Genomic DNA, 13849 nt, shown 5'->3' with positions numbered 1-13849 from the left:
CTGGTGACACTGTCTGTGATTTATTTAGAATTCAAGGCACACTTAACCAGCATTGCTACCACAGCATTCTGCAGCGATACGCCATCCCATCTGGTTTGCGCTTATTGGGACTATCATTTGTTTTTCAACAGGACAATGACCCAACACACCTCTAGGCTGTGTAAGGGCTATTTGACCATGGAGAGTGATGGAGTCCTAAATCAGATGACCTGGCCTCCACAATCATCTGACCTCAACCCAATTGAGATGGTTTGGTATGAGTTGGACCGCAGAGTGAAGGAAAAGCAGCCAACAAGTGCTCAGCATATGTGGGAACCCTTTCAAGACTGTTGGAAAAGCGTTCCAGGTGAAGCTGGTGGAGAGAACGTAGAAAATAGTAAAAATAAAGAAAAACCCTTGAATGACTAGGTGTGTCCAAACTTATGACTGGAACTGTATATCAATAGTAGCTTTTAGTGTTGTATACTTTCTACACTAAAATGAAATACTACACATCCTTTTTCCTTTGAGACTGCACAGTAATACAACTCAAGGTCTCACTGACATGAGAAAAACAGCATGAGATAGTTATTAAATAGGCTGTCTAACATGCTGACCACACCGCTCACGTTGCGTGCGTTGCAAAATAAATGTACACATACATGTTATTCAATCATTGCAGCAACAGCGATCGCGTGTGTCAACGAGAGTCTGTGTAGCCAGGCTCTAAAATAGAACTTGGTTTTATTTGTGATGCTTGATGCGCTGCAAGTCCTGCCTCTACCATCTCCTCATGGGTTTTTAGGAGCATATACCCACGTGGGTGATTGAAAGATGAACTGAGGTCCACACTCCAGTCCAGTTGGTGGTGGTAATGCACCTTAAAGTTGGTTTCCAACCGACATATAAAGTCCAAAGAAGAAGCGTGGCGGAGGAGAGATTACTACTAGAAACAAACTCGGTTTACCCCTTTTATCTGTGGATTGTCAGAGGACCTTGTGCATTTCAGGTAAAATAACAACCCAATGTTTATATCCCAGGACAAATTAGCTAGCAACTGCAAGCTAGCTAAATAGGACAAATTAGCTAGCAACTGCAAGCTAACTAAATAGGACAAATTAGCTAGCAACAACAAGCTAGCTAAATTGCCATAAATGGTTGCTTTTTGACCTGTCCCTAAATTAATATAGTTGGTTCAGAGTTTGTTTTGATATTTCAACCTGCGTGTCCTGATCGTGTCTGGTGTGGATGGACAAAATAAACATGCACGCGAGCGGTCTAGTCAGCATATAAGTGTAAAGACATTAGTTCAGATGTATAGTGTGACGAAAAGAAAACATACCGACAAACGTTACATGGTATAAAACATACCAATATACTAGTTTGTATCACCTATTTCGAGTATGTGACTTAAGGGAGGATATGCTGTTCTCCTGTAGAAGGAGAAAGTGATAACAGACAGGAAACAGGTTGTCATGGCAATGATACATCACTACACACACACACAACTACTCTCAGCTACTCAGCTAATCTCAGCTCGTGTAAACTAGTCTGAGCTAGTCTCAACTAGTCCCAACTATTCTCAGCTAGTCTGAGCTAGTCTCAACCAGTCTCAACTAGTCTCAGCTAATGTCAACTTGTCTCAACTAGTCCCAACCAGTCCCAACCAGTCCCAACCAGTCGCAGCCAGTCGCAGCCAGTCGCAGCCAGTCCCAGCCAGTCGCAGCCAGTCGCAGCCAGTCACAGCCAGTCGCAGCCAGTCACAGCCAGTCTCAGCCAGTCCCAACCAGTCGCAGCCAGTCCCAACCATTCGCAGCCAGTCCCAACCAGTCACAGCCAGTCGCAGCCAGTCACAACCAGTCGCAGCCAGTCGCAGCCAGTCGCAGCCAGTCGCAGCCAGTCTCAGCCAGTCTCAGCCAGTCTCAGCCAGTCTCAGCCAGTCTCAGCCAGTCTCAGCCAGTCTCAGGCAGTCTCAGCTACTCTCAGCTACTCTCAGCTACTCTCAGCTACTCTCAGCTAGTCTCAGCTAGTCGCAGCCAGTCGCAGCCAGTCTCAGCCAGTCTCAGCAAATCCTCCCCCACAGCATCTTTACGCCACACGGCCATATCTGGCAAGGAAATACAGCAGCCATATAGATCGCATACTTTCTGAAGAAGTATTTTTGGAACATGACTGGGTAGCTTGTTTGAGGACATTGAGAATGTATTCTAGTCGTAACTGAGAAATGTCAAACAATTTGTATCAGTTTTAACTTTAGAGAGGTGATGGATTGGCTAGAATCACATCTGAACTATACAGACATTATTGATCTTATATATCTAGACTAACATCTCAGGCTAGGCTGAAATATAAGCCTGTCATTTCAATTAAAACCTTCTCCAGTTTTCTCTTCCAACCAACACTGAATAAATCAAGAGCTTGCTTGCAATGCCAGACTGGGAGAAATCCGGAGAAAGGGAAAAAAAAAGAAGAGAGAAATCTTTCCAGTCTGCATGCTCCACATGGCAGAACAGAAGTGTTCCTGGTAAAGGAGCATTGTATAGCAGATTGTCCTCGCCTCTCAGTGTTCTTTTGCCTTACTGTACATTCCCTGTCTCCCTGCCTCTCCCTGGCCCATTCCGTGCACACCGCCTGGGTTCAAATACTATTTGAAATCCTTTCATTCATTTAAAAAATGCTTTATCTGTGCTTGACTAAGCTTGCCTGACTTAATGAACCAATAGAATAGTCCCAAATCTGTAAGCATCCGCCCATCTGGCGCACTAGGCAGGCTAGAGCAAACGCTGAAAATATTTGAAACATGTCAAATACTACCCGAACCCAGGTCTTCTGGCCCATTCTGCGATCGGGAGGAGGGATAGATATCTATGTGTGGATCTGGTCCACCCCGGTTACAAATGGTCATTCTCACAGCCCAGAAGACTGATCCTCGCTGCCACCCACTCACACCTGGCCCATTTGCTATTTTCTTCAACAAACCGTTTCTTCATTTATGTTTGGCTGGGTCGATACCGTCTGGACTGGCACATAACATTTAGTCAATCGGCGTTGTTACGCAATAAAAAAATTAAAAAAATCACCCTGCAATCAGGGCCACCGGAAAACGTGTGGCTAGGTGGCGTCTGCCACAGCACTTTTCAATCAGGTGTCGCGTCATATGACTTTTGATTTAGTTCAGCGAAATATATCGACGCAAAGCGTTAAAAAGAGTGGCAAAGTACCGTTTTTTTTTTTTTTTTTACGATTTGCCTCATGATTTTGTGAACTCGCACCATTTCTCTGTCCTTCACATCCGAGTGCTGCTGCAGGCTCTGTGCATCTCTTGACCAATCAGATTCACAGAAATCGCAGGTTGTGCGGGCCCGGGCACAACACACAAAGCTCAAGGCGCTCTCCCCTTTCCTCTGGGATTTATTCACTCCCGACAGACACAATCTAAAACAATCTACATAAATGTAGCAGCCTATACACCTAAACAGTAGAGATCTGACATGCTGGACTGCATGGAAACAAGACTATATTTCAGTCTGATCAACTGTAAACTACTAACAACAGCAGCTGCATAGTCTAGCCCAGTGGTTCTCAGCTGGTTTTGCCTCGGGACCGAAATTGAACCAGTTTATCTCAGTCGTGATTCAATATTTGCGTTGCAAAAAGAATCGGCAAAATACAGTATGGAAAACTATTTTTAATGCTATTTGACAAGTGAACAACATTCACACCTCTCATTGTCAATAATGACATTTTGCCAATTTTCTTGATGAAGAATGTTAATAAACTCACTGGTTTGCTTAATATAAGCAATTTTAAATGATTTATACTTTTGTATATTTTAACAATTACATCTACTTTTGATACTTAAAAGTATATTTAAAACCAAATATTTTTAGATTTTTACTCAAGTAGTATTTTACTGGGTGACTTTCAACTTTTACTTTTACTTCATTTTCTATTAAAGTATCTTTACTTTTACTCAAGTATGAAAACTGGGTAGTTTTTACACCACTGTCTAGAAGATATATTAAGAAAGCAGAGGATTTATTTAATTTAAAAAAATATATATAGGCACAGAACTACCTCCATACTTTCAGTCATGTATTTAAACCGGTTCCGGTTCCGTTCACACTACTGCAGTAGTGTGGCTCAGTTGGTAGAGCATGGTGTTTGCAACGCCAGGGTTGTGGGTTCGATTCCCACGGGGGGCCAGTACGAAAAGAAAAGATGTATGAAATGTATGTATTCACTACTGTAAGTCGCTCTGGATAAGAGCGTCTGCTAAATGACTAAAATGTAAAATGTAAAATGTCCTCTGCCTACAATTCAATTTGGTTGCCTGATCCTGTTGTCCTGCTTGTATTCATTCCACACAGGTTGAACGTTGTGTCTACTATGATAGTTGGTAAATGTACAAGGCTATATCGGTTTAATGGACTGGGATGAATTTATTTTGTGTTTTAGCTGGACAAAAGTCAGTTATAATAATATCCACTGTTTTATATTGTAAAACAAAACGTGTCCAAGGGCCTCAGGTTCCATTTTAACAAACATACATCCAAACTACGGTCCAGCGTTGTCCCTTTTCCCAGACTAAGGTTAAATTTGTATAACATACATGTACCATGTTTGAGGAAAAAAACAATGCTCACCTCACAAATCGGTCTGTAAGGTTCTTCACGAAGGCATAAATTTCACCCCAGTCGTTAGAAACACTTCCCGACCTGCAACAGAGAAAACACAGTTAATACATACAGTAGAATATATACCATTTAACCAAAACGATTTACAGTAGGCTACAGTCTGTGATGGGTGAAAAGACGTGAGCCCAGCAGGAATCAAACCCCACGACCCTGGTGTTGTTAGCTTTCCAACTGAGTCACACATGACTATATGTAGACCAACAGCTGATTTGCTGACTACAGTGATGGGGATCGTTCTGGTTACTGTACTGATAACACAAAGAGAGAGCCTTCTGCAGTGCATCAAAACATAGCTTTAACATTGAAGTGTGCTGCTGACTGAGCATAACATGAGTCAGCTGCATGTGTTCTAGACCAATGATTTAAGATTGTATATACAGTGGGGAGAACAAGTATTCGATACACTGCCGATGTTGCAGGTTTTCCTACTTACAAAGCATGTAGAATAGGCTTTTGTAGGCTATAATCCAAGCTATGTCTTCCAGTGGTGCGACTGCTGTCGGCATCCAAATATTCTTCAACTTGAATAAATGCTTGCAGGTAAGGATGACAGCAGCGGTGTAATCATCTCGATACAGATATCACTTATTAATTAATATTTATATAGCACATTGATGTGAATCACACTGCTTCTCTCTCATTTAGTTATTTGCGCCTTACGGATTGTGGTTGTTGTGGACGGCTGTTCTCAAATCTAAATGTGTATTTTAACCCAATAATGGTTGAATTCAAGAAGTTTAAGCTGTCTATCAATCATTGTTTTTGAAACCAGTGGACAGACAGTGAAAAATGCGCTCTACAACAGCTGCATAATGCAGATCCAAGCCTACGGAATAAAAGTGGGGCTTTTATTGCTCAATATAATTCATGCTGATAAAAACTAAATCCATCGGCCTAATGGACACATGTTCAAACTCACACACTTTTGATGAGACTTAAAGGGACAATCTGTAGTTGCTACATCCATAAATTGTCACGCAATGGATATATATATATATATATATATGAGAGAGAGAGAATTATCGCGCCCAAACACCATAGAGAGCCCTCGGGGTTTCAGGGCGTGACAGTACCCCCCCCCCCCCCCCCCCCAAAGGTGTGGACTCCGGCCGCAAAACCTGAAACCAACTGGGGAGGGTAGGGGGGGTGACTAGTGTCGGTGGCGGCTCCGGTGCGGGTCTTTGCCCCCACCCAGAGCCGGGTAGAACGCCGTGCCCAGACTGGGCATCAGCGCAGACGAGGGCCCCGGCTTTCGAGTGGGACTGGACGCCATGCCTGGACTGGGCACCGGCGCAGAGGAAGGCTCTGGCTTTGGAGCGGGACTGGACGCCGTGCCTGGAGGCCTGATGCGTGGAGCCGGCACAGGTGTCACCGGACTGGTAACATGCACTTCCGGAAGGGTGTGGAGAGCTGTCCCATGATGCACCAGACTGCAGACAGGATCTTCACGTCTAATGTTGCGCAGAACACACTTGACCAACATCTCTCTCATCTCGCTCTCTCCCAACTTCTCCATTGCCTCCCTGACGGTCTCTGGCTCGTTAGGACGAGTATGGGGATCTGGCACAGGACGTACCGGACTAGGGAGGCGCACTGGAGGCCAGATGCGTGAAGCCGGCACAGGTTTCATCGGACTGATGACACGCTCCTCCAAACACCTGCGTTGCCGCATACTCCTAGGCTAACCCCTCTCTCCGGTATCCTTCCTCATACTGTTCCATCGACTCCCAGGCGGGCTCTGGCACTCCCCGCTGCTCAGTCGACCACCCCTCGTGCCCCCCCCCAAAAAAAATATCTTGGGGTTTCTGTGGCCGCGGTCCCCGGCGTCGTCTCTGTCCTTCCCGCGTCCTCTGCGACTCCCGCCAAGGAAGGGTCTCATGTCCTCCCATGATCTCCTCCCATGTCCAAAACTCCTTCACCTCATGAACATGCTGCTTGGTCCTTGTGTGGTGGGATATTCTGTCACGCTCGTGGAAATTGACGGACCAAGGCGCAGCGTGTGTTGGGTTCCACATCTTTACTTCAGTGAAACTTCTACACAAAACAATAAACAAACTACGAATGTGAAAAAAATCGTGGTGCAACATGCACTCTCACACAAACAATATCCCACAAATCAGGTGGGAACAAATGACCACTTAAGTATGATCCCCAATTAGAGACAATGATAAACAGCTGCTTCTAATTGGGAACCACACTCACAAACAAACATAGAAAACAAAATGCTAGATAACCCCACCTAGTCACGTCCTGACCTAAAACACCATAGAGAACCCCGAGGGCTCTCTATGGTCAGGGCGTGACAATTCCACATATATATTGATTATATCCATTGATTATTTTGGAATATAACTTCTAAATGCCTCATGAGTTTAGTTCAACTGTTACACTCCATGAGAACCCCAAAAATAAGCTTGTTTTAGTCCAATGTTTGTAAATATTGTAAATGTAAACAAACACTGTATATCCTCATAACATGGTTACAACTATCATGTTGATATTTTGTTGTTGTTTTGTTATTGTTTCATCTGTGGATTTGCCCTTTAAACAGGTGCATATTATCAAGATATCGAAGTGTCACTAACAAAAAGGTAAACAATAGGCCTGTAGCAACTGCAGCATATGGCATTCATTTTTCACATGTAAATAACACTTTTCAGTAATGCTCAAGCATGCCATTCCAGGAGCACAGCATTTATTTTTCAACTCAACTCAATGAGTCCAATCAGTCCTCCATGACAACAAAATCATAAACAACACAGTAGGGCTGGCTAATAAGTCCTTAGTTTTGGGATCATGCTCAGGTAAAACTATTTGGCTGATCTATACTTCTATATTTCCAAGTCCTGTTCTTGAAGATCAAGGGGTATAACATTTATTGGAATGACTAGAATTCTGATAAACTTAGATTTTTAATGTAAAGATATAATTTAATCATATTATTATATGTAAGTAGAAAGTGATGGGTTAGAAGAAGCCTACATAACCAACCCATAAAGTAAAATATAACATCCATATAAGGCCAGCTATGTAAACTTTAACATTGATTTATCCTGCGATAGATGTCATTCAATTAGTAACATACATTTTTGTCTTCTTCTAATGCCTCTTAAGGGGAAAGTAATCTAAAAGTAACTGAATGTAATCAGATTACATTACTGAGTTTGGGTAATCCAAAAGTAACTAGTAACTGTAATGGATTACATTTAGAAAGGAAAAAACCCAACCCCATGCATGTTCTTCATATAGGTGGAACCCACTATGTAGGAATCGAACCCACTATGTAGGAATCGAACCCACTATGTAGGAATCGAACCCACTATGTAGGAATCGAACCCACTATGTAGGCATTGCAAGAGCCATGCTCTACCAAACTGAGCTGAGGTCATGGATAGTTTGCAGCTTGCATAGGAGAGCAAAAGCCCCATACTTCACACATTGTCTGCTGGAAGCGGCGATAGAAGAAAGACAACCACATTGTCTTTGAAACTAAATTGAACATGAGTCATATAAATCCTGAGAAGACTCTATGAACTTGATCCCCCAACCCCCTGCTGCAGTTGACTGTCTCTTTATATTGGTAAAGTGTTCATTATGGTGCTCATGATGAGCAGAGTCAAGAAACATATTTTCTGTTATAACCACTCATATTTTGTGTTGTGCCAAAACCACAAATTGTGTGAGTTTCTACCACTGCATGACAATAGAGATTCAATGAACTCAAGTACTGTGGCATGGACTACTTCCCTGGTCTACTTCCTCGGTCGACTTCCCCGGTCGACTTCCCCGGTCGACTTCCCTGGTCTACTTACTTCCTTGCTACAATACCACTACCACCTACATTCATGAAATAAACTATCTTGGCCGATAGCTGATTGTTATCATTGTTATCATCCAGATACATCACGTCACTAAATGTGACTGTAACAGTCAACGGCTGGTGACATTGGAGTGTGTTTGTCTCACACACCTCAGCCATTGTCAAACCGTACCCTGTATCAGTCAAAGTGACCAATGTGAACACGGTTAGAGTGTGATAACGACACTGTGGTAATTTAAACAAATAATTACAATTTAATGTATGTGCAGAGAACATTAAAACATGAAAAGATCCTTCCGTCATCTTTCACAGAGCATCTCTCCTCCCCCATGTCCAAGTTAAATGTATCTGTCTGGCAAAGAGTGGGTTGGGGGGGGTAACGAATCTGGGTGATAAGCTTTGTGACTACGTTATATTGTAGGGTCCTTTACTCGATCCAACACCTATGCTCTTTTTCACACTACTGAGCTAAACCAAGTTGAGCTGCATTGACCTGGCCTGGTTACACATCCATCAGGCCAGTAACCTGGCCTGGTTACACATCCATCAGACCAGTAACCTGGCCTGGTTACACACCCATCAGGCCAGTAACCTGGCCTGGTTACACATCCATCAGAGTTACTGCTGGAACAGACCTGGAAAGACAATGTGAAGAAAGAAAAACAACAAATCTCCAAGCCAGAACAGTATGGGTTAGGCATGTCCTATAGTGTGAATCAGGTACTAGCAACCTCAACAAGAGGTTCGGTCCTCTTGGTGTAATGCCTAAGGTGTTGGACTGTCCTACTAAGCAAATCAAAATGCCCCTTTTTACTTTGTCAGTTGTATCAACAGTACTATGAGCATCATCCTGTCATTTTCTAACTGAAGACAGGATGGAGCAGACAGAGGGTTTGAAACTGGGGCAGGAAGAGGAGGAGTAGACAGAGGGTTTGAAACTGGGGCAGGAAGGGGAGGAGTCAGCTTGCACAAATATGGCATTGAGCCAAGATGGGAAAGAAGAATAATTGAAGTCAAAACTGAAGTCAAAATATGTTTTGTATCAAGTCTGCTTCCTGCTAAAGTATGGTACGTAATTGCAGAACTTCAGCTGTGTCTTAACTCTTGCCGAACTGGAAAGAACTATCCTTATGTTACAAGTTAGTAAACCACATTTATGGCAAATAAGGGATTTGGGTTAAACCGATGGTTAGATTTAGGCTGTAACCCTAAAGTTGTTTCTCTGTAGCTTCATGTTATTATGGTTTGGCAGAACTATACAGCGTATCCATTCTAGCCCACAGTCTGCTGTCATTGTGACATAGGCCTGGCATAAACTGGTGATGAAATCAGAGCTTTAACGTTTTCTTTAAAGTAAAGTGTAACAGAGGTGGTTCGGGCAAACTACTCAAGTGACTTATAACCTTGCCTGAGACCTGAATACTTGTGTTAGCTCCCCCAAACTAATGAGTAGGCCCTTAGCTCAGCGGGCTAACAGTCTTCTGATGAGGAGGGGACCGGGATTTGAACCCATGCCAATCTGTCACATACACAATAGACTATGTTGTAGTTGTCCTGCATCCTCATGATAACTCCTCTCTGCTGCCCTGAGTTGAACTTGACCATGATTCAACCATCCTAATGATGATGCATGTATTGGAATGTCCTTTAATTAAATTTTAGGCCAGCGTTATATCTCATATAATCAGGCAACCAGAACTAACCAATTTAACCTTTCAGCTGCTGAAACTAACGGACAAAACATATAGGATTTGTTTTGAATCTAAAACATATGAAAAGTCATTGTGACTTGGTAAAGGTGACATTGTTAAACTATTACGTTGTAGCACTGTAGCTACATTGTCTTGTTTTTTTGTTGTTGTATCCCTCCCTAAGCACAAGCAGCTACTCCTGTGATACAGATGTGATACAACGTTTTACTTACCTATCTAAAACAAAGTATAAGTCGTAAGCTCCGTGGCAAGACGCTTCTTCTGCATGACAAGACCATGCAAACAAACTCAGCAGAATTACTCCAGCTCTTACTGCTGTTAACGTCCAGTGGAATTTAGCGCGATGGCGTGTTTTCTCCTTCATTGTCAAGTTGTGGGCCGCAAAGTAAACTTGTAAAGCGAAATTACACACGTATTATTCTATCACATGAACGGCAGGCCTAGTGAGTAGACTAAAAACTCTTCGCACATCTGCAACGGTTGACGAGCAAGATGTCAAAATGTATACAAGCGCAACAATGATATACAGCCTTGTTACAAAATAGAGGAAATAACAGAGCCCATGTCACCGACAGTATTTCCTAATGTCCTATGACCATTTTACACTAGACCTTGTAACCTCAGCATGTGTTGAGTCAATACAATAGCCCATTGCATAAAAACTTCCCCCGTAGGTTACAACGAAGCAGCTCTCATGAAAAGTTCAACTGATTCCAAAAGGCGCATGCGCCTGGTGAAACCCGACGTGGTAAAGTTGAATGGGTCTCCGGGTGGTCGCAGTGCTGTCAGGAGATCAAGCACACAGCCAACAGCTGCTCTAAGGTCTTTCAGAGGTTGGTGAAACGGGAAAGGCACAATTCAATCACCAGAACATGTCGGCCCATAGTATATTGACAATTATTTAACAAAAGGTTAGTTTAAAGTGGGTGAATAGCCTATAATAATTTGCAGCCTAGTCTTTATCTAAAATGCTGTTTTTGGGGGGTGGAGGGAGGAGAGTGAGGGCCACCAATTAAATATGAAAACATAGCCTTGGCCTACTGTCGAAGTATCTTTTATTATGCGGAATAAAGCACCATCAAAACGAAAACCCAAATCCTGCTGTCACCAGTCCTATTTTTTTTTATCCAACCACAGTAGCCCGCAAACATTTTTTGAGTTATGAGATTGTGAGATCATGATTATGAAATAGGGAGTCATTATGAGATAGTAAGTCATTATTATGAGATTTTTTTTATTTGATCTTTATCACATGAATCCAATGTGCACTTTGCATCAGGCAGTCCCCAACTTTCAAGGTTAACCTTATGTACAGTGCCTTCGGAAAGTATTCAGACCCCTTGACTTTCTGCACATTTTGTTAGGTTACAGCCTCATTCTAAAATTGACTAAATTGTTGTTTTTTTCTCATCAATGCAACACATTATGCCATAATGACAAAGCAAAAACATGTTTTTAGATTTATTTTGCTATTTAAAAAAAATTAAATGAAATATAACATTTACATAAGTATTCAGACCCTTTACTCAGTACTTTGTTAAAGCACCTTCGGCAGCGATTACAGCCTCGAGTCTTCTTGGGTATGATGCTACAAGCTTGGCACACCTGTATTTGGGGAGTTTCTTCCATTCTACTCTGCAGATTCTCTCAAGCTCTGTCAGGTTGGATGGGGAGCGTCGCTGCACAGCTATTTTTAGGTTTCTCCAGAGACGTTCGATCGGGTTCAAGTCCGGGCTCTGGCTGGGCCACTCAAGGACATTGAGACTTGTCCCGAAGCCACTCCTGCGTTGTCTTAGCTGTGTGCTTAGGGTCGTTGTCCTGTTGGAAGATGAACCTTTGCACCAATCTGAGGTCCTGAGTGCTCTGGAGCAGATTTTCATTAAGGATCTCTCTGTACTTTGCTCTGTTTATCTTTGACTCGATCCTGACTAGTCTCCCAGTTCCTGCTGCTGAAAAACATCCCCACAGCATGATGCTGCAACCACCATGCTTCACCGTAGTGATGATGCCAGGTTTCCTCCAGACGTGACGCTTGACATTCAAGCCAAAGAGTTCAATCTTAGTTTCATCAGACCAGAGAATCTTGTTTCTCATGGTCTGAGAGTCCGTTAGGTGCCTTTTGGCAAAATCCAAGCGGGCTGTCATGTGCCTTTTACTGAGGAGTGGCTTCCGTCTGGCCACTCCACCATTGCCTGATTGGTGGAGTGCTGCAGAGATTGTTGTCGTTCGGGAAGGTTCTCCCATATCCACAGAGGAACTCTAGAGCTCTGTCAGAGTGACCATCGGGTTCTTGGTTACCTCCCTTACCAAGGCCCTTTTCCCTCGATTGCTCAGTTTGGCCAGGCAGCCAGCATTAGGAAGAGTCTTGGTGGTTCCAAACTTCTTCCGTTTAAGAATGATGGAGGCCATTGTGTTCTTGGGGACCTTCAATGCTGAAGACATTTTTTGGTACCCTTCCCCAGATCTGTGCCTCGACACAATCCTGTCTCAGAGCTCTACAGACAATTCCTTCAACCTCATGGCTTGGTTTTTTCTCTGACATGCACTGTCAGCTGTGGAACCTTATATAGACAGGTGTGTGCCTTTCCAAATCATGTCCAATCAAGTTGTAGAAACATCTCAAGGATGATCAATGGAAATGGAAATCAATGGAAACAGCTCAATTTCAAGTCTCACAGCCAAGGGTCTGAAAACCTGCTTTCGGTTTGTCATTATGGGGTATATACCTGTGGATTTAAAATTGTTTAAATCCATTTTAAAGTAAGGCTGTAACATAACAAAATGTGGAAAAAGTCAAGGGGTCTGAATACATTTTGAAGGCACTGTATATCCTAAAGTCAATCACACATTTTGTGTGTGTTTATATGTGCGTGTGTGTGTGCGCGTGCGTGTGTGCGTGCGTGCATATGCGTGTTAGAGAGAGAGTGATATTGTTCCATATTAATAATGGACTGGAGAGTTTTGTTGATGTGAGTTTGTGCCTGTTTGATGGCATTTGGTTGGCATCAGATTTATTTAATTAATTAATTAATTCAATTAAAGGGACAATCTGGTACATCCATTTTTTTTATTTTTAAATTATTAATATAAGGGTAGATCTGCAGGAAAATTCAGTATCAATGATGCAGACTTACTATCTCATAATGACTTACTATCTCATTATGACTTACTATCTCATAATAATGACTTACTATCTCATAATAATGACTTACTATCTAATAATAAGCCTCAGAAAATGCAGCTCAAATAAAGGCTTCACAGAGTTCAAGTAACAGACACATCTCAACATCAACTGTTCAGAGGAGACTGCGTGAATCAGGCCTTCATGGTCAAATTGCTTCAAAGAAACCACTACTAAAGGACACCAATAATAAGAAGAGACGTGCTTGGGCCAAGAAACACGAGCAATGGACATTAGACTGGTGGAAATCTGTCCTTTGGTCTGATGAGTCCAAATGTGAGATGTTTGGTTCCAACCGCCGTGTCTTTGTGAGACGCAGAGTGGGTGAACAGATGAGCTCTGCATGTATGGTTCCCACTTTGAAGCATGGAGGAGGAGGTGTGATGGTGTGGGGGTGCTTTGCTAGTGAGACTGTCAGTGATTTATTTAGAATTTAAGGCACCAACATGGCCACCACAGC

The 13849-nt window shown here is 42.8% G+C and overlaps 1 protein-coding gene across 1 annotated transcript in view; it reads right to left on the bottom strand.

The window, feature by feature from the left end:
* Window positions 1–10910, bottom strand: part of LOC115200604 (anthrax toxin receptor 2-like) — a 115161-nt gene extending 104251 nt beyond the window's left edge. The window contains exons 1-2 of the mRNA XM_029763781.1: window positions 10421–10910; window positions 4626–4697 (exon numbers count right to left, since the gene is read on the bottom strand). Of these exons, the coding sequence (XP_029619641.1) occupies window positions 4626–4697; window positions 10421–10572 (224 nt within the window). The 5' untranslated portion in view covers window positions 10573–10910. The remainder of the gene's footprint in view (window positions 1–4625; window positions 4698–10420) is intronic.
* Window positions 10911–13849: the final 2939 nt, after the last annotated feature.

The sequence above is a fragment of the Salmo trutta genome, chromosome 9 (assembly GCF_901001165.1).
Source record: "Salmo trutta chromosome 9, fSalTru1.1, whole genome shotgun sequence".
Lineage (NCBI taxonomy): Eukaryota > Metazoa > Chordata > Actinopteri > Salmoniformes > Salmonidae > Salmo > Salmo trutta.
Note: the sequence above shows the minus strand (reverse complement) of the source record. Positions and strands in the feature narration are given on the sequence as shown.